This window comes from Apostichopus japonicus, chromosome 9 (genome assembly GCF_037975245.1).
Source record: "Apostichopus japonicus isolate 1M-3 chromosome 9, ASM3797524v1, whole genome shotgun sequence".
Classification (NCBI taxonomy): domain Eukaryota; kingdom Metazoa; phylum Echinodermata; class Holothuroidea; order Aspidochirotida; family Stichopodidae; genus Apostichopus; species Apostichopus japonicus.
In genome coordinates this window covers 20,899,909-20,922,733 of record NC_092569.1, presented here as the reverse complement: position 1 = coordinate 20,922,733, position 22,825 = coordinate 20,899,909, and the positions used below count along the sequence as shown (strand labels likewise).

Here is a 22,825-nt window from a genome sequence, read left to right as displayed (position 1 = left end):
TTCCCACTCAACTAGTGGAATGATATGACAACATTATTTAGACATAATATCACAATATTAGGGCATCATGGAGGTCTAACCCTGTATGCGGTACCTGATTCCATAGTAACCCACACCAATTGCTACGTGCAATGAGCTAGATAGTGAACAATCTGTAATTTTCAAGACATATCAAACTTTATTTAGCAGGGATAAAAGCAAATAATCTCCTGCCAAGCCCCTTGGACCCACCCCCTCCCCACCCTCCCAGACGAATTTAAGGCAGGAAAACCCTGGAATTCCCTGGAATATAAGCCAGGAAAAGCCTGGATTTAACCCAGGGAAATCCAGGGAAATTCCTGGGTTTGAAAATGGTAATTCGGACAGGAAAAGCCCGGTAAAGCCTGGTTTATATAACTCATTTAGAGCCAGGTAAAGGCCGGACAAGCCTGGATGGTTAACCCAGGTTTACCCCGGAAAAGCCAGGTCTCTATTGTGTGAGTGAAGAGCCAGGTAAAGGCCGGACAAGCCTGGATGGTTAACCCAGGTTTACCCCGGAAAAGCCAGGTCTCTAGTGTGTGAGTGAAGAGCCAGGAAAAACCAGGAAAAGCCTGGTATGCACACCCAGGATTACCCAGGAAAAGCCAGGTCCCTGTTTATATCAGTGAGGAGCCAGGAAAAGCCAGGTATACATACCCAGGATTACCCCGGAAAAGCCAGGTGTCCATGCTTACCCTATATAAATTATCTTGCTGGCTAGTTGGCAGTTACTTTTAGCTTATAGGAGGTTTAAGTGTGTTTGTGGTATAGGAAATTTTCATAACTTAAAATCATGAATTATATGTAAGGGTGTTAGCCACTGAAAATAAATGTTTGTTCTTGATCAGAGAACTCTGGGTTTGGTGTGATGACCAAACACAGAACAAGACACATAAAAATGGAACACTCAACTGGATTGGATCAAAAGAAATTATAATTATGAATAACAAACAATATACAGCTGATCTGGGCCCAGTCAAAGAATTAAATCAAATGACTTAGAGTCGTGAGGTGCACCCAAATGTTAAAGTAAATACACTTAATTTATAAATCTGTTCTGGTGAGTTGGCGTGCTGGTGACATCAGGTACAGATCTTCCACAACATCAGTATAGTTGAACAGATTAAATTGTATGATAAATTTCCGATCCCGACAAAATATCCTTTAATTAATAAGCAATAGTGTCCCAGGGTATCCTTTCAGTAAAATACTGTCAGTTAACCAAATGGTGTCCTGGAATATCCTTTATGGTAAAATAATATCCTCTAAGTAAATAATATCCTTTATGGTAAATAATGTCCTTTATAGTAAAATGCATGCCAGACTGTCTGGTGAATATCACTCCTTCCATAAAATAATAAGGACTACATGTAACTTGATTTTGTAAATTAAGGTTTAAAACAAACTATCCAGCATTTAAAACTATATTTCTCCTCTTTTACAACTGTCTTGCTCCAATACTCATGGCCAACTGCCTAACTTCCTATACCCTCACAAAACTCCTTTGTTCCTATAATATATATGCACAGACCCCTTTTCCTGTGAGAGCTAATTTCCAGGAAGAACAACTTCCACGACATCAGTATAGTTGAACAGATTAAATTGTATGATAAATTTCCGATCCCAACAAAATATCCTTTAATTAATAAGCAATAGTGTCCCAGGGTATCCTTGCAGTAAAATAATGTCAGTTAAACAAATGGTGTCCCAGAATATCCTTTACGGTAAAATAATATCCTCTAAGTAAATAATATCCTTTATAGTAAATAATGTCCTTTATAGTAAAATGCGTGCCAGACTGTCAGGTGAATATCACTCCTTCCAAAAAATAATAAGGACTACAGTAACTTGATTTTGTAAATTAAGGTTTAAAACAAACTATCCAGCATTAAAACTATATTTCTCCTCTTTTGCAACTGTCTTGCTCCAATACTCATGGCCAACTGCCTAACTTTCTATACCCTCACAAAACTCTTTTGTCCCTATAATATATATACACAGACCCCTTTTCCTGTGAGAGCTAATTTCCAGGAAGAACAAAGATAGTTGCTTAGCAACCCAGAAGAGAGAAATCTTAATCCCCCCGACCACAAAACAACTTACAAATATACTGTACAAATGTATAGCCCTCTGTACAGTGAGCACTGAACTAATAAACAAGTAAAACTATGGTACAAAAGAAAACTTTATGTAAGAGCTGACCATCTTACAACTAGCTAATACTGGGTAAAAGGCAAGCTTGGCTTTTCCTGCCTAGCCAGGACAGCATTCCACTCTCGTTTCCTGCCTATTGTGGACTTGTGAGGCTGGGTGAAGCCAGGAAAAAGGCTGGACTTTCAAAATCCTGGCTTTTCCTGCCTAGCCAGGACAGCATTGCCCTCGCTTTTCCTGCCTAGTGTGGACTTGTTAGGCTGGGTGAAGCCAGGAAAAGGCTGGACTTTCAAAGTCCTGGCTTTTCCTGCCTAGCCAGGACAGCATTGCCCTCGCTTTTCCTGCCTAGTGTGGACTTGTTAGGCTGGGTGAAGCCAGGAAAAGGCTGGACTTTCAAAGTCCTGGCTTTTCCTGGCTACCTGAGGCAGGAATAAAGCTTGGATATCCAGGGAAAACCGGGGTTTTCTTGACTCTTGCTTAAAAGCCAGGAATTATTTTCGTCTGGGTCTCCATCCCATTCAACAAGGATGAATACACATAAAATCCTATGCTTTCAAATATTTGATATTAATGAGATCTCAAACCTATGTACCTGCATTCCCAGTTGCCCTCTACAGCAACCCCCGCACCCCTAACTGCACCACATGATGGATCCACATATGGGTGGAGCCTGTAAAAGTTGTACAAGGTAATTTTCTACACTGATGTATTTGAGTCTAAGCAGTTTACCAATTTGGAATGACATCGAAACTTTGAAACGGTGGAAATAAGATGGTCAAAAATTAATATTAGACTTCATTCAATTCTCACACACATTATGGGGACCCTAATAGTTGAAAAAAAAACATTCTACATTACATTTAATATACATCACCTTAATCTATGCTGTTGGAAATGGTAAAAAAATCTTTCTGGAACAATATGAGAAAATCAAAACAGTGTACAACCCTATTTTCTCTGAGATATATCAAATTGTATGAATGTAGCATATGCAACAGCGTATTTTCTTAATGGTGCTTTCCAATCGTAACCACCCCTCATTCCCACTCAATTAGTGGAATGATATGAAATCATTATTTAGACATATCACAATATTAGGGCATTATGGAGGTCTAACCCTGTATATGGTACCTGATTCCATACTAACTGACACCAACTGCCCCATGCAATGAGCTAGATAGTGTACAATCTGTAATTTTCAAGACATATCAAACTTTATGTAGCAGGGATAAAAGCAAATTATGTCCAAGAGGGCAGCCAAGTCACTTGGATCCCCCCCCCCCCCCGCACCGACCCTCCATCCCATTCAACAAGGACGAATTCACATAAAATCCTATGCTTTCAAATATTTGATCTTAATGAGAGCTCAACCTGCTTTCCCAGTTGCTACCCTCCCCCTTTCTGCTCCACATGATGGTTCCATATATTGGTGGAGCCTGTAAAAGTTGTACAAGGTAATTTTCTACACTGATGTATTTGAGTCTAAGCAGTTTACCAATTTGGAATGACATCGAAACTTTGAAACGGTGGAAATAAGATGGTCAAAAATTAATATTAGACTTCATTAAATTCTCACACACATTATGGGGACCCTAATAGTTGAAAAAAAAAAAACATTCTACATTACATTTAATATACATCACCTTAATCTATGCTGTTGGAAATGGTAAAAAAAATCTTTCTGGAACAATATGAGAAAACCAAAACAGTGTACAACCATATTTTCTCTGAGATATATCAAATTGTATGAATGTAGCATATGCAACAGCGTATTTTCTTAATGGCGCTTTCCAATCGTAACCACCCCTCATTCCCACTCAACTAGTGGAATGATATGAAAACATTATTTAGACATAATATCACAATATTAGGGCATTATGGAGGTCTAACCCTGTATATGGTACCTGATTCCATACTAACTGACACCAACTGCCCCATGCAATGAACTAGATAGTGTACAATCTGTAATTTTCAAGACATATCAAACTTTATGTAGCAGGGATAAAAGCAAATTATGTCCAAGAGGGCAGCCAAGTCACTTGGATCCCCCCCCCCCCCGCACCGACCCTCCATCCCATTCAACAAGGACGAATTCACATAAAATCCTATGCTTTCAAATATTTGATCTTAATGAGAGCTCAACCTGCTTTCCCAGTTGCTACCCTCCCCCTTTCTGCTCCACATGATGGTTCCATATATGGGTGGAGCCTGTAAAAGTTGTACAAGGTAATTTTCTACACTGATGTATTTGAGTCTAAGCAGTTTACCAATTTGGGATGACATGGAAACCTTGAAATGGTGGAAATAAGATGGTCAAAAATTAATGGTAGATGTTCATTAAATTCTCACACACATAATGGGACCCTAAAAGTTGAAAACAAAAATAAAATTACCTATCATTTGATACACCTTAATCTGTGCTGTTGGAAATGGTAAAAAAAATCTTCCTCAAACAATAGGAGAAAACCGTAACAGTGTACAACCATATTTTCTCTGAGATATATCAAATTGCATGAATGTAGCATATGCAACAGCGTATTTTCTCAATAGCGCTTTCCAATCATCTCCACCCCTCATTCCCACTCAACTAGTGGAATGATATGAAAACATTATTAAGACATAAATTCACAATATTAGGGCATTATGTAGGTGTAACCCTGTATACGGTACCTGATTCCATAGTAACCGACACCAACTGCCCCATGCACTGAGCTAGATAGTGTGATAGTGTACAATCTGTCATTTTCAAGACATATCAAACTTTATATAGCAGGGACAAAAGCAAATTATGTCCAAGAGGGCAGCCAAGTCACTTGGATCCACCCCCGCCTCCCAATGACCCTCCATCCCATTCAACAAGGATGAATTCACATAAAATCCTATGCTTTCAAATATTTGATCCTAATGAGAGCTCAAACCTGCTTTCCCAGTTGCAGTAACAGTGTACAACCCTATTTTCTCTGAGATATATCAAATTGTATGAATGTAGCATATGCAACAGCGTATTTTCTCAATAGCGCTTTCCAATCACCTCCACCCCTCATTCCCACTCAACTAGTGGAATGATATGACAACATTATTTAGACATAATATCACAATATTAGGGCAACATGGAGGTCTAACTCTGTATACGGTACCTGATTCCATAGTAACCCACACCAATTGCTCCGTGCAATGAGCTAGATAGTGAACAATCTGTAATTTTCAAGACATATCAAATTTTATTTAGCAGGGATAAAAGCAAATAATCTCCTGCCAAGCCCCTTGGACCCACCCCCTCCCCACCCTCCATCCCATTCAACAAGGATGAATATACATAAAATCCTATGCTTTCAAATATTTGATATTAATGAGATCTCAAACCTATGTACCTGCATTCCCAGTTGCCCTCTACAGCAACCCCCGCACCCCTAACTGCACCACATGATGGATCCACATATGGGTGGAGCCTGTAAAAGTTGTACAAGGTAATTTTCTACACTGATGTATTTGAGTCTAAGCAGTTTACCAATTTGGAATGACATCGAAACTTTGAAACGGTGGAAATAAGATGGTCAAAAATTAATATTAGACTTCATTCAATTCTCACACACATTATGGGGACCCTAATAGTTGAAAACAAAACATTCTACATTACATTTAATATACATCACCTTAATCTATGCTGTTGGAAATGGTAAAAAAAATCTTTCTGGAACAATATGAGAAAATCAAAACAGTGTACAACCCTATTTTCTCTGAGATATATCAAATTGTATGAATGTAGCATATGCAACAGCGTATTTTCTTAATGGCGCTTTCCAATCGTAACCAACCCTCATTCCCACTCAACTAGTGGAATGATATGAAAACATTATTTAGACATATCACAATATTAGGGCATAATGGAGGTCTAACCCTGTATATGGTACCTGATTCCATACTAACTGACACCAACTGCCCCATGCAATGAGCTAGATAGTGTACAATCTGTAATTTTCAAGACATATCAAACTTTATGTAGCAGGGATAAAAGCAAATTATGTCCAAGAGGGCAGCCAAGTCACTTGGATCCCCCCTCCCCCCCCCCCGCACCGACCCTCCATCCCATTCAACAAGGACGAATTCACATAAAATCCTATGCTTTCAAATATTTGATCTTAATGAGAGCTCTAACCTGCTTTCCCAGTTGCTACCCTCCCCCTTTCTGCTCCACATGATGGTTCCATATATTGGTGGAGCCTGTAAAAGTTGTACAAGGTAATTTTCTACACTGATGTATTTGAGTCTAAGCAGTTTACCAATTTGGGATGACATGGAAACCTTGAAATGGTGGAAATAAGATGGTCAAAAATTAATATTAGACTTCATTAAATTCTCACACACATTATGGGGACCCTAAAAGTTGAAAACAAAAATAAAATTACCTATCATTTGATACACCTTAATCTGTGCTGTTGGAAATGGTAAAAAAAATCTTCCTCAAACAATAGGAGAAAACCGTAACAGTGTACAACCATATTTTCTCTGAGATATATCAAATTGTATGAATGTAGCATATGCAACAGCATATTTTCTCAATAGCGCTTTCCAATCATCTCCACCCCTCATTCCCACTCAACTAGTGGAATGATATGAAAACATTATTAAGACATAAATTCACAATATTAGGGCATTATGTAGGTCTAACCCTGTATACGGTACCTGATTCCATAGTAACCGACACCAACTGCCCCATGCACTGAGATAGATAGTGTGATAGTGTACAATCTGTCATTTTCAAGACATATCAAACTTTATATAGCAGGGACAAAAGCAAATTATGTCCAAGAGGGCAGCCAAGTCACTTGGATCCACCCCCGCCTCCCAATGACCCTCCATCCCATTCAACAAGGATGAATTCACATAAAATCCTATGCTTTCAAATATTTGATCTTAATGAGAGCTCAAACCTGCTTTCCCAGTTGCAGTAACAGTGTACAACCCTATTTTCTCTGAGATATATCAAATTGTATGAATGTAGCATATGCAACAGCGTATTTTCTCAATAGCGCTTTCCAATCACCTCCACCCCTCATTCCCACTCAACTAGTGGAATGATATGACAACATTATTTAGACATAATATCACAATATTAGGGCATCATGGAGGTCTAACTCTGTATACGGTACCTGATTCCATAGTAACCCACACCAATTGCTCCGTGCAATGAGCTAGATAGTGAACAATCTGTAATTTTCAAGACATATCAAACTTTATTTAGCAGGGATAAAAGCAAATAATCTCCTGCCAAGCCCCTTGGACCCACCCCCTCCCCATCCTCCATCCCATTCAACAAGGATGAATACACATAAAATCCTATGCTTTCAAATATTTGATATTAATGAGATCTCAAACCTATGTACCTGCATTCCCAGTTGCCCTCTACAGCAACCCCCGCACCCCTAACTGCACCACATGATGGATCCACATATGGGTGGAGCCTGTAAAAGTTGTACAAGGTAATTTTCTACACTGATGTATTTGAGTCTAAGCAGTTTACCAATTTGGAATGACATCGAAACTTTGAAACGGTGGAAATAAGATGGTCAAAAATTAATATTAGACTTCATTCAATTCTCACACACATTATGGGGACCCTAATAGTTGAAAAAAAAAACATTCTACATTACATTTAATATACATCACTTTAATGTATGCTGTTGGAAATGGTAAAAAATCTTTCTGGAACAATATGAGAAAACCACAACACTGTACAACCATATTTTCTCTGAGATATATCAAATTGTATGAATGTAGCATATGCAACAGCGTATTTTCTTAATGGCGCTTTCCAATCATAACCACCCCTCATTCCCACTCAACTAGTGGAATGATATGAAAACATTATTAAGACATAATATCACAATATTAGGGCATCATGGAGGTCTAACCCTGTATACGGTAACTGATTCCATAGTAACCCACACCTTGAACTGCCCCATGCAATGAGCTAGATAGTGTACAATCTGTAATTTTCAAGACATATCAAACTTTATATAGCAGGGATAAAAGCAAATTATGTCCAAGAGGGCAGCCAAGTCACTTGGATCCACCCCCCCCCCCAATGACCCTCCATCCCATTCAACAAAGATGAATTCACATAAAATCCTATGCTTTCAAATATTTGATCCTAATGAGAGCTCAAACCTGCTTTCCCAGTTGCAGTACAGTGTACAACCCTATTTTCTCTGAGATATATCAAATTGTGTGAATGTACAGTAGCATATGCAACAGTGTATATTCTTAATAGCGCTTTCCAATCATAACCACCCCTCATTCCCACTCAACTAGTGGAATGATATGAAAACATTATTTAGACATAATATCACAATATTAGGGCATTATGGAGGTCTTATCCTGTATATGGTACCTGATTCCATAGTAACCGACACCAACTGCCCCATGCAATGAGCTAGATAGTGTGATAGTGTACAATCTGTAATTTTCAAGACATATCAAACTTTATGTAGCAGGGATAAAAGCAAATTATGTCCAAGAGGGCAGCCAAGTCACTTGGATCCACCCCCCCCCCCCACCGACCCTCCATCCCATTCAACAAGGACGAATTCACATAAAATCCTATGCTTTCAAATATTTGATCCTAATGAGAGCTCTAACCTGCTTTCCCAGTTGCTAACCCCCCCCCTCCCCTCCCCTCCCCCTTTCTGCTCCACATGATGGTTCCATATATTGGTGGAGCCTGTACAAGTTGTACAAGGTAATTTTCTACACTGATATATTTGAGTCTAAGCAGTTTACCAATTTGGAATGACATCGAAACTTTGAAACGGTGGAAATAAGATGGTCAAAAATTAATATTAGACTTCATTAAATTCTCACACACATTATGGGGACCCTAATAGTTAAAAAAAAAAAAAAAATATTAACTATCATTTAATATACCTTAATCTGTGCTGTTGGAAATGGTAAAAAAATCTTTCTGGAACAATATGAGAAAACCACAACAGTGTACAACCATATTTTCTCTGAGATATATCAAATTGTGTGAATGTAGCATATGCAACAGTGTATATTCTTAACAGGGCTTTCCAATCATCTCCACCCCTCATTCCCACTCAACTAGTGGAATGATATGAAAACATTATTTAGACATAATATCACAATATTAGGACATTATGGAGGTCTAACCCTGTCTACGGTACCTGATTCCATAGTAACCCACACCTTGAACTGCCCCATGCAATGAGCTAGATAGTGTACAATCTGTAATTTTCAAGACATATCAAACTTTATGTAGCAGGGATAAAAGCAAATTATGTCCAAGAGGGCAGCCAAGTCACTTGGATCCACCCCCCCCCCCACCGACCCTCCATCCCATTCAACAAGGACGAATTCACATAAAATCCTATGCTTTCAAATATTTGATCCTAATGAGAGCTCTAACCTGCTTTCCCAGTTGCTAACCCCCCCCTCCCCTCCCCCTTTCTGCTCCACATGATGGTTCCATATATTGGTGGAGCCTGTACAAGTTGTACAAGGTAATTTTCTACACTGATGTATTTGAGTCTAAGCAGTTTACCAATTTGGAATGACATCGAAACTTTGAAACGGTGGAAATAAGATGGTCAAAAATTACTATTAGACTTCATTAAATTCTCACACACATTATGGGGACCCTAATAGTTAAAAAAAAAAAAAAAATATTAACTATCATTTAATATACCTTAATCTGTGCTGTTGGAAATGGTAAAAAAATCTTTCTGGAACAATATGAGAAAACCACAACAGTGTACAACCATATTTTCTCTGAGATATATCAAATTGTGTGAATGTAGCATATGCAACAGTGTATATTCTTAACAGGGCTTTCCAATCATCTCCACCCCTCATTCCCACTCAACTAGTGGAATGATATGAAAACATTATTTAGACATAATATCACAATATTAGGACATTATGGAGGTCTAACCCTGTCTACGGTACCTGATTCCATAGTAACCCACACCTTGAACTGCCCCATGCAATGAGCTAGATAGTGTACAATCTGTAATTTTCAAGACATATCAAACTTTATGTAGCAGGGATAAAAGCAAATTATGTCCAAGAGGGCAGCCAAGTCACTTGGATCCACCCCCCCCCCCCCCACCGACCCTCCATCCCATTCAACAAGGACGAATTCACATAAAATCCTATGCTTTCAAATATTTGATCCTAATGAGAGCTCTAACCTGCTTTCCCAGTTGCTAACCCCCCCCCTCCCCTCCCCCTTTCTGCTCCACATGATGGTTCCATATATTGGTGGAGCCTGTACAAGTTGTACAAGGTAATTTTCTACACTGATGTATTTGAGTCTAAGCAGTTTACCAATTTGGAATGACATCGAAACTTTGAAACGGTGGAAATAAGATGGTCAAAAATTAATATAAGACTTTATTAAATTCTCACACACATTATGGGGACCCTAATAGTTAAAAAAAAAAAAAAAAAATTAACTATCATTTAATATACCTTAATCTGTGCTGTTGGAAATGGTAAAAAAATCTTTCTGGAACAATATGAGAAAACCACAACAGTGTACAACCATATTTTCTCTGAGATATATCAAATTGTGTGAATGTAGCATATGCAACAGTGTATATTCTTAACAGGGCTTTCCAATCATCTCCACCCCTCATTCCCACTCAACTAGTGGAATGATATGAAAACATTATTTAGACATAATATCACAATATTAGGACATTATGGAGGTCTAACCCTGTCTACGGTACCTGATTCCATAGTAACCCACACCTTGAACTGCCCCATGCAATGAGCTAGATAGTGTACAATCTGTAATTTTCAAGACATATCAAACTTTATGTAGCAGGGATAAAAGCAAATTATGTCCAAGAGGGCAGCCAAGTCACTTGGATCCATCCCCCCCCCCCCACTGACCCTCCATCCCATTCAAAAAGGATGAATTCATATAAAATCCTATGCTTTCAAATATTTGATCCTAATGAGAGCTCTAACCTGCTTTCCCAGTTGCTACCCCCCTCCCCTCCCCCTTTCTGCTCCACATGATGGTTCCATATAAAACCTGCTTTCCCAGTTGCATATCAAACTTGCTTTCCCAGTTGCAGTACAGTGTACAACCCTATTTTCTCTGAGATATATCAAATTGTGTGAATGTAGCATATGCAACAGTGTATATTCTTAACAGGGCTTTCCAATCATCTCCACCCCTCATTCCCACTCAACTAGTGGAATGATATGAAAACATTATTTAGACATAATATCACAATATTAGGGCATCATGGAGGTCTATAACCCTGAATACGGTACCTGATTCCATAGTAACCCACACCAATTGCTCCGTGCAATGAGCTAGATAGTGTACAATCTGTAATTTTCAAGACATATCAAACTTTATTTAGCAGGGATAAAAGCAAATAGTCTCCTGCCAAGCCCCTTGGACCCACCCCCTCCCCACCCTCCATCCCATTCAACAAGGATGAACACACATAAAATCCTATGCTTTCAAATATTTGATATAATGAGATCTCAAACCTATGTACCTGCATTCCCAGTTGCCCTCTACAGCAACCCCCGCCCCCCGCACCCCTAACTGCACCACATGATGGATCCACATATGGGTGGAGCCTGTAAAAGTTGTACAAGGTAATTTTCTACACTGATGTATTTGAGTCTAAGCAGTTTACCAATTTGGAATGACATCGAAACTTTGAAACGGTGGAAATAAGATGGTCAAAAATTAATATTAGACTTCATTCAATTCTCACACACATTATGGGGACCCTAATAGTTGAATAAAAAAAACATTCTACATTACATTTAATATACATCACTTTAATCTATGCTGTTGGAAATGGTAAAAAAATCTTTCTGGAACAATATGAGAAAACCACAGCAGTGTACAACCATATTTTCTCTGAGATATATCAAATTGTGTGAATGTAGCATATGCAACAGCGTATTTTCTTAATGGCGCTTTCCAATCATAACCACCCCTCATTCCCACTCAACTAGTGGAATGATATGAAAACATTATTTAGACATAATATCACAATATTAGGGCATCATGGAGGTCTAACCCTGTATACGGTACCTGATTCCATAGTAACCCACACCTTGAACTGCCCCATGCAATGAGCTAGATAGTGTACAATCTGTAATTTTCAAGACATATCAAACTTTATGTAGCAGGGATAAAAGCAAATTAGGTCCAAGAGGGCAGCCAAGTCACTTGGATCCACCCCCCCCCCCACCGACCCTCCATCCCATTCAACAAAGATGAATTCACATAAAATCCTATGCTTTCAAATATTTGATCCTAATGAGAGCTCTAACCTGCTTTCGCAGTTGCTACCCTCCCCCCCTCCCCTCCCCCTTCTGCTCCACATGATGGTTCCACATATTGGTGGAGCCTGTAAAAGTTGTACAAGGTAATTTTCTACACTGATATATTTGAGTCTAAGCAATTTACCAATTTGGAATGACATTGAAACTCTGAATTGGTGGAAATAAGATGTTCAAAAGTTAATATTAGACTGTTCCTTAAATTCTCACACACATTATGGGGACCCTAAAAGTTGGGGAAAAAGGCACCTTTTACCTAGCATTTAATATACATCACCTCAATCTATGCTGTTGGGAATGGTAAAAAAAAACCAGCAACCCCCCCCAACCCCTAACTGCTCCACATGATGGATCCACATATGGGTGGAGCCTGTAAAAGTTGTACAAGGTAATTTTCTACACTGATGTATTTGAGTCTAAGCAGTTTACCAATTTGGAATGACATCGAAACTTTGAAACGGTGGAAATAAGATGGTCAAAAATTAATATTAGACTGTTCATTAAATTCTCACACACATTATGGGGACCCTAATAGTTGAAAAAAAAAACATTCTACATTACATTTAATATACATCACTTTAATCTATGCTGTTGGAAATGGTAAAAAAATCTTTCTGGAACAATATGAGAAAACCACAACAGTGTTCAACCATATTTTCTCTGAGATATATCAAATTGTATGAATGTAGCATATGCAACAGTGTATTTTCTTAATGGCGCTTTCCAATCATAACCACCCCTCATTCCCACTCAACTAGTGGAATGATATGAAAACATTATTTAGACATAATATCACAATATTAGGGCATTATGGAGGTCTAACCCTGTATATGGTACCTGATTCCATAGTAACCGACACCAACTGCCCCATGCAATGAGCTAGATAGTGTGATAGGGTACAATCTGTAATTTTCAAGACATATCAAACTTTATGTAGCAGGGATAAATGCAAATTATGTCCAAGAGGGCAGCCAAGTCACTTGGATCCACCCCTTCCCTCCCCCCCCCCCACCGACCCTCCATCCCATTCAACAAGGATGAATTCACATAAAATCCTATGCTTTCAAATATGCTATGCGAATGACAGCGCTAACATGCATACCTGCTTTCCCAGTTGCCCCCTCACCATCCCCCCTCCCCCCCCCCCCCCATTGCCCAACATAATGGTTTCACATATGGGAGGTAGCGGGTAAAAGTTAGACAAGGTAATTTTCTACACTGACCTTATTCAAGATTAAACAGTTAACCATTTTAGAGTAACATCAAAGCTTTGAATTGTTTGATATTATTAAAGATGTTATACTCTCTGGGATATAAATGCATTACTTTGATGCATATTTACGGAGTAGTATGCATGCCCTGAACTTACCTGCTTCTTGCCTTAGCTATCTATAGTGAACAAAAAATTCCTTTTCCCTTGATGATGTGGAAGTTGTTTGATCTAAATATGAAGAAATAAAGAAAATGTCCATGTCAAGATATTACAAACTTTCTGTTGTACATTCCTTGTATCTCCATGAGGGCAATTAGGATTAAGATAAATAATACCACATTAATTAAACAATAGGAGTTGCAACTGCTGGAATGAAATCCAGGGTGAAGAGCAATCATCATAGCATATAACACTACTTGTCATTAAAGTGTTACAGAAAACCGTATATATGGCACAATTTGAAGTGAAATAAAAACAAATTATCTCGGTTGGAAGGAATGCAATTTCTTCCCTAGTAGAGTGTCACAGAACCACCGAACCTCTTTTCTATTTTGTTGTATCTTATATTCCCATTGAGCCTATATGAATACAAAGCTTTTATGCCAATCATGTAAAGTATATATCTGCCACCAATTGTAACTGCAGGTTTTACCAATTAGCATGAAGCCTGCATAAATAGCATAAACATGTTATTAGAAATAGTAGTCATCATTGTGCAACTTCTAAAGTAATTTTAAATTGCTAAAAAGTAAACAGTGATTACAACAGCAACATTACTTGTACAGATATAGTTCTGAAGCAATAAAATTTATACTTACCAGTTTAGCATTGTGACAAGTTGACAGATCTTGATAGGAATCGCTAGATGGCTCAGGTGCCAAATTCCGTCCATACTCAAAATATGCTTTATCTGAATTCGTCATACATGAATACCTGGAACTTGTTTTCAATAAATTCTGTACTTGCATGTACAGAACTCTTAAGGAGTATGTCAAATTTAGGTGAAAGAGAGTATTTAAACTATGAAAATCTCTTATATTATTACATAGGCTATTCTGTAACCTTGAAGAAAAAAAGAGTTCTAACAATTAATTTACGACAAAATCCCCCGTATGGATTACCTTCAGCATATACAGGCTATGGCTACTATTTCAGGAGGCTGTATCATGCTTTTGTATATTGATATTGACAAATGGTCAATTCACAATTATTACCTACTAGTAAGCCTAAGTGAAATCTTTTCAACTATTTATATTTGTTTATGGAGGTGTAAACTTCTAAAACATGAACTCCCAGACAAAAGAATGCATAGATGCAAACAATGTTGGGAAGTACATACCATTTTCATGCAATCTGAGATCATATTTTAGCAACAGCCTTCTCCATACACTGCTTGCCAACCAAAAGTGGTGCTTGCATTATTGCCACCATGCCCCCTCCCCTCCCCACCCCACCCTGCACTAAAAATTTCTTATAAACCCCTAAAAAAACTCCTTTTCATACTAAAAGCTCTATCCAACACTAAGCCGGTTATACAATTGATGGATCTAATGATGTGAGTAAATACATGTACTTGCTCTTTGAAACCGAGTTCCACTTTCCTGAAAAAAGGCATCCCCCCTCTTTGCCAGGCTAACACCAGCCTGCGCCCTTGAAATGTGGCTTTGGTAACCAGAGCCTGGCTTTTGAATTTTATGTATACTATTTGTACATAGAGTTACACATTTTGGGGGGCGCTCTTCAAAAATACCATAGGTCCCCACAATGTGTGTTGAAAAATTTTCAAGAAAGAAGAAAAAATTAAAAAAAATTAAAAATCCCTATTTTCATCTAAAACATGCAAAATAAGTTTTTTATTAGCAAAACATTATGGGGACCTGATACAGGTCCCCACAATGTTCACAGTCCCCATAGCGAAGGTGTGTTGTCACGTGCGGGTCCCCGTAAACCACCTTACGCAAACACACCCACATACACACCCATATATATATATATATATATATATGTATATATATACACACACATTGGTGTTTGCGTTAACTTCAGCGCATTATAGCTGGAGCTTAGTGTTACCTCGGGGAAAGGTTTACCTGACACCAGGTAAACCTAAGTCTAGGGTCTTCTATATGGGTGGAAATGATTTTAATCAAAGATGTTTAAGCTGAATGCACTGTAATGCATATCTACCTTCGTTACCCTTAACAAGTATACAATGATACATGGGCATTTTCAGCAAATCGTTATTTACGAATCAAATTAATGAAACTAAACTATAACAGTTTTGCATGTTACTCCATTAATAATCTAATAACTAATCTAATAAGCTAATATTATGATTTTTTTTCAGTAAAATCAATTCTAAATAATAAGTAAGAACTGTTAGCAAACTGCTTATCCACTAAAAATCCTGTTTAAGAGAATGTCTAAAAGTAAGTGGGCCTGACGTTTCGATCCTAGCAGGATCTTCTCCGACAAGTAATAGTAACAGAGACAAACTACAACAAGCACAGATTACAGATATGTTAATGAGCAGGGTGAACACAAAATAGAGTGTTATAAAAGGATTAGTTGAAAGGGGGTGGAGAGAAGAAATAAACCAACATGGGGAAGAGGAGAGGTAGGAGATAAACTGTAGAGAGACAAATACAAATTAAGTGAAGAGGGTAGTGAAAAAACTGCAGAAGGACAAAGATAGGAAATTGTGGAGAAAAGAAGTGCAAGAGAGCAAGGTAAAGAGGGGTGACAGAGGTAGAACAAGGAAATACCGGGGGGGGGGGGGAGAAGAAAGGTTAGTTATGTCCTTCCTGAATGTTGAGCCCATGAGGTTGAATGGTGCGAAGGCGTTGCATCCACAGTGTCTCTCTGCTGAGTCGTACTAAGTCACTGCGGTTTGACCGACAATAATTTATTAAAATAGTGGTTTAGTTATGAACCAACTAACGATTAATGCGTGTATATACACTTGTATATTTCAGGATGGTACAAAGAAGGTAAATGCAGGCTGTACTGAAACTTGTTCTTGTAATAATAACGTCCTGACGTGCAGCTCATACTCCTGTAGTGTTGATGCAACCTGTGTGCACAAAGATGACGACCACCATTGTTCTTGCAATGAAGCCTTTTGGGGAGACGGTGTGACGTGTGCGCATGTGCGAGACTGCCAAGATATTTACGACCATGTTTCTACTGACGAAGGCGTTTACAAATTGTACCCGCTTACTTGGCCAAGCAATCCATTCGATGTCTACTGCCAGGATGGATGGATGGTGAGTTTTGCTAAAGGAGAAATAAACCAAACCACCAATATTGGTATTTGTTACAGAGATTAGTGTAAAAAAACAACAACTTCCCTAACACACCTACGGCAATCTTATTGCACTTGGGAGATACAACAGTGCCTCACACATAAGGATAAACACTTAACCAAATCTAAATACGGCATCATCAAGCCACAAGTCCTTCAACTGTTGATATCTTTATTTACCTAAAGGTATATAATTTAAAAAGGAAATGAACGACGAATCTGAAATATTGAAATTCCGGACATGACCTAATGATGGCATCAGAGTTAAGGAAGGTTGGCATTCTATTGAAAATATGAAAAGATAACGAAGGGTATAAGTAGAAGGTTACGGATCGCAGTGATGCTATGACAACACGAGTACAAAAGTAATGAAAGTTATACCAGACACGACTTTTAAACTAAGATATTTCACAAAACGGAACCAAAGTTATTTTAGCTGTTTTGGGGAGGTGTTCTTCACAATGATATCCGTTTTAAATGAGTCAAAGATAACGAGTGGTGTTTGTGTCCCCTTAAAGCTCTCTCGACCCAAACGTGTTCAATAATATGATTGTAATAAGAGGGGTGTGTATGAGTTGTTGAGTGTTAATGTATAATATGTGGCGATAATTAAAGTTGTTGTTATTTTAAAATATATTTTCGTTCAGAAATCCAGCTTTATATCATTTAAATTTCAGAAAGATAGTCCCTATGGTTGGGGTCTAACATGTCGCTGCCTTATACAGATTTTAAAAGCAACATTTTCCTGGTTAACAAGAAAACAAAATGGTAGCTATTCCATTGCATTTATTCCTAGAAATGCTCACTGCCTGTAGAAATATACTGAAATAACTTTATCAAGTATTGAATTCATTCTTATTGAAAATTTAATTCGGCCATGGTTATATATTTGTATAAAAGAAAATTACCAACTAACTGCATCTTATCACAAATATGTCACTGGTTATTAAAAGGCTCCATACCAACATATTAAGGACGCGATTGTATTAAACTGGTGTAATTTATAAAGGATTATATTAATGTAGTACTTTCAGTATCGATTCAACGGATCCGTTGACTTCCAGCGTGATTGGATAGACTATAAAGACGGCTTTGGAAGTTTGGAAGGTGAATTCTGGCTTGGAAACGAAATGGTTCACTACAGATCCAAACAGAGAACATACGAGCTGAGGATCGACTTACTGTTCAGTCCCTTAGATGCAAAAATATATCTTCAATGGAACTCTTTTCGTATTGGCCCGGAATCAGGCAACTACGTGCTAGAGGAACTTGGAGACTACTCGGGGAGCTTCGGTAAAGCACTATCCTTTCTGTCTATTATCAAAGCAGCCTATATTTAACTTTTTCATTCACATTTCGGAATAGTCCTGAATTTGGCCTCAAATCATTGTTTTTTTTTTTATTCCATGCACGCTATACGTATTTTCTACTATGCTATCCAAAATGTAGACATGACTTTGAAATTTATAATTATATAGGCTGGATTTTTGTGTTGTACTTTTCCTCTTCATTTGCTTTTAGAAAAAGCATACGATTACCTGGATTTCCACAATGGACAACCGTTTACAACACAGGAGAAAGATAACGACATTTCCGGCAACAACTGTGCCGTTCGACATGCAGGTGCGTGGTGGCACCGTAACTGTTATGCATCGAGTCTGAACGGTATATATAACGGTGGCTGGGATACTGGAATTTGCCTCAGAGAGAGAAGTCAGGCAAAACACGAATGTGACATTAAGACCACGCAAATGAAACTTAGACCGTTACTGTAATGGGAATTTAGGAGTAAGCCAGTTCGAGAACTTTGGGTAAATTTGATCAAAACATAAAGTTTTTTTTTCTCGATTTGATCTTGTACTGAGTTGTTTATCGACATTTATTCTCAATGCCAAACACAAACACACACATGTTGACTAGGGTAATTCGCGATTACGGACAATAATTGGTAATCAAGTGCTTAAACCAACCATTGAAGATTCCTATACTACGCTTATGACTGTTCACTTAACCGGTAATTTCACTCAAAACCGAAGAATCAACTTGGAACAAACATGTAGCATTAGCAAACGTAAAAGGACAGAAACAATAGAAAGGCGAAGATTTATTTAGAAGATCAATGCCAAATTCGTTATTCCCATGCATATTGAGAAAGCTTAAAAACATTACTTCGTTAAATTCCTTGTGGTTAAAACTGTTTTACCCGGTACATATCATATACCAAATACCCTAATTTAGAAACTAGAACGATGTTGACCCTTGGTTCATTTTATTTTTATTTTCATGTGTTGAATTTGGCTTCTTATTACGATATCACTAGTGTTTGAGATGTTTTTAAAACTTAGTCACTGACACACATTTTTCTATTTATCAAGTTCATTTGATTTAAAATCAATAAATATCCAAACTAGATGACACAGGATGACATGTTTAGTCATAACTATTTATCATGTACCGTTGTTTTCTGCTTTTTGCTAGTAATATTTCTAATTTTATTTCATTATTACATTCAATATTTTTAAGAACGTTTTCAAAAACATCTTTTCTTAAATGACAAATATACTGTCTATGACAAACATTTTATATCGTCATCATTCTTATTGAAATTCTACTATTGGGGAGAAACTCGACATTTTCTTGTACCTGATAGCAACTAGCTTAAAGAAAGGCAATATCTCTTAATATGAACACTTTTGACGATTAACTATTTAACGAATTAACGAAATATTCGATTGCGTAGAACAAAATTAACAATGATAATGATTATACGTTGTCCGATGGTGCAAAGAAGTTTATTTACAAATTTCACGCTGGAAATTCGGGTAATATAGTAAAGAATGTAGAAAACGTAGGCACATGCACGTTTGTCCGCACTGGACAAGCCTTATAGAAAAAGGTGATGGTCTGTCACCAGTAATTTATTTGTGAGCAAATCCATTGTTTTATTGACACCTATCTGAGGGTGGTAGAAACGTCACAAGTATTATTGATATTTCAAAATCTATCAACATATGTGGTTAACATGCTAACTGAGAAGAAAGTGTGCGAGGTCAAATGTTACTTCTATATAATGCAATATGTATCAATCTCATTGATAAATGCTCTGTATATCTATAGGAATAGTTTGCCGGTTTGCTATTTGCATTCTCATAACGCTGTTACGTTGGAATGCGAGAGGTCTCGATAATTAATTTTTAACGAGACACCATCCTGGTTCGTTTCTGGGAGGAACACAGACAAATTGACGAGTCTAGAGAATTTGAATGAGAACGTAAACTATATTGAACAATGGAGTTTGAACCAACAACAACAAGTGGTAATTACAAATATATATAGAAAATTACTCACAAACTTAACAAGATAGGATACACTTTAAAACACGCTGGTCTCTTCCAACAGCGATATCCCTCAGCGGCCACGACCTTCATGACGACGATTCTCGGTCCGTTGTACCGCGAAATTCACTGGTCCTCGACGAAGTCTCTCGCGATCCCAGAAACAGCAGTCACCTTCTTTCCGGCGATGCTCCAAAATAGAAGACGGACTTCCAGCCACAATCGAGTGAAGCACAAGTCGAACTTCTCGCCGACTAAATATTACCAGAGTCAGTCCAAAATCAGCTTTATAGCTACCAACTCCTGGCGTAACGAACTTCCTCAACGGAGACAAAAATTCTTCACCTTCTCCAAAATAAAGACTGGAAAACTGTAGTTTTACAGAAAAGTCCTCTTCAAACTTCTGAATGGAAGTGTAGAATCAATCTTGGTATCTATATCTCAATCCCTCAGAAACTACTGGCAATTGAGCACTGACGATAGTAGAATGGTATAATATGTGTGGTCGCTTGTATTTGTTCAGAAACTGAGAAACTTTCCGATCTGGGGCGGGTTTTTATACGATTCGCCATGTCAAGAATCATCTAGACCTTTCTTGATACACCTGAGTAACAATTGGACCCAGTGTTCCGTTCCCGGAAGTCCCTTGCATATCTCGCGAACATTCCAGAGAATCCACGAAGATACGTGCACAGCGTACAACGGGATTTCACGTAAACCGACGGGAAACGAGACCAGCGTGCCATCATAAGGAATATACCAGAACAATCGTGTATTGGTCATTACATAAATAACATTCTGGCACGGTAACCCGACCTAATGTTTCAAATATTGATTTGTCACGTAGGCCATTTCAAATACTTGCTATATTATAACATTGGGTTCCTCACTATCAGTAACTAGCGTTAGGCTACAATGGGCCCTCGTAACAACGTATAAACTCGGAGATACTGCAAATGCTAATTGTTTCATCATCTGAGGGTATCAACGCCTGATCATACTGTGTTGGATGTGAGGAGGGGAGCGTTGGGTGTAGGTTTTTGTTGGGGTGGGGTGTTGGTTGGGTGTGGGAGGGGGCCTTGGTTGTGGGTGGGTGGGTTGAATGGAATGGGTTAGGAGAAGAATGTTAATCTGTTTCGTCTAATTACTTGATCCGATCTCCTAATCGACAATTTGAAACAGAGTAAGTCTAAAAGAAGAGAAAGAACCAGTACAAATAGTTCTTGTGTTTATTTTTTTTTTAAGAATGACTTTTCTTAGAGTGGACTGGACTATTTATGATGAGGAATATGTCGGACGAAATTTACAGTAACATGTTTAATACTTTATTTTCGTTCATAATTATGAACGAATAACCAGAAAAATAGACTTGACTCAGATGATACGTGTACCGATCAATGTCATTGATAGATTCGTTGGTACACGGTTCAATCGGGCAGCGGGGGGGGGGGGGGGGAGGGCGGGGCGTCACATTCAATTGCAGATTTGGAGAAGCAAACAGCAAAATTATCTCAAAACGTTCTCATAACATGGACGCTTTTATATTCTATATCGCAAATTCCAATATTGATTTTTTCCCCCACAAAACGGCACCCTTTAATTAATGTTATATTTTCTTAATTTCTTTCTAACGTTCTTTACGTTTCAAATACTACAAGGATATTATTCATTACCAAAAATGTAATTAATTTATTTATGGAATGAGGCTACTTGATTTTCGTTTCAACAAAACTGAAAGAACATGTGTCTCATGCTCCACCATGACTCCCATCTATCCTGATTATTTAACAAGCTTTGCTCTATTTCCGGTAATAGTTTGACTGCTTTTGTAAATATAAATATTTTGACAATGTTTCGTACAGGTAGTTGCTTAGACACAAGACTTAAAGTGACCAAATTGTACAAAAAGAATATCCAAACAATAGAGAAAGTTTGCAAGATTCTTCAAAATATATATTATTTCGCAAAGACTCAATTCGAGAGTCAATATTCATTTCCGCAGTTACATTTTACGTAAAACCGTTTTGTAAATATTCAATACCAAGGAACCACAACACCACGGAATGGTAACGACAGTTACAAATATGAGAAAAGGGTTAATATTTACAATATCAGAATCATCTCAAAAGTTCAATTTACATATGTAATCGCAGTGTTCATACATGCAGAGAATAAAGTTATTTTAGAAATTCCAATAACATATCATTCTATGTTTTATATTTGCTTAACATATAAACTACTTCAATCTTGAAGTACCTTCAACCTACCGTGGAGAAGTGAAGCCTAAAAGATAGCAGTATCAAAGTATGAAAACCGTCACTAATAATTATACCATACCTTGACCAGTGTTATTAAATCTAGATAAATCTTTGAGACATGTGGAAGTTCCAACACTCTCTAAATTACAGGTATTCACCATGTTTTCGTCATTTACCTTTAACCAATAAAACAATTAAAGACCAC

The 22,825-nt window shown here is 37.8% G+C and overlaps 1 protein-coding gene and 1 long non-coding RNA gene across 2 annotated transcripts in view; both read left to right on the top strand.

Annotated features, from left to right (window-relative positions):
* The window catches only part of LOC139974046 (microfibril-associated glycoprotein 4-like), a 107,312-nt gene extending 85,925 nt beyond the window's left edge, over positions 1-21,387 (top strand). The window contains exons 3-5 of the mRNA XM_071980962.1: positions 16,699-16,989; positions 18,053-18,320; positions 18,549-21,387. Coding sequence (XP_071837063.1) covers positions 16,699-16,989; positions 18,053-18,320; positions 18,549-18,802 — 813 coding nt within the window. The 3' untranslated portion in view covers positions 18,803-21,387. The remainder of the gene's footprint in view (positions 1-16,698; positions 16,990-18,052; positions 18,321-18,548) is intronic.
* Positions 242-1,423, top strand: LOC139973395 (uncharacterized). The gene is made up of 2 exons (XR_011795203.1): positions 242-465; positions 547-1,423. It is a non-coding gene; the product is annotated as an uncharacterized lncRNA (long non-coding RNA).
* Positions 21,388-22,825: the final 1,438 nt, after the last annotated feature.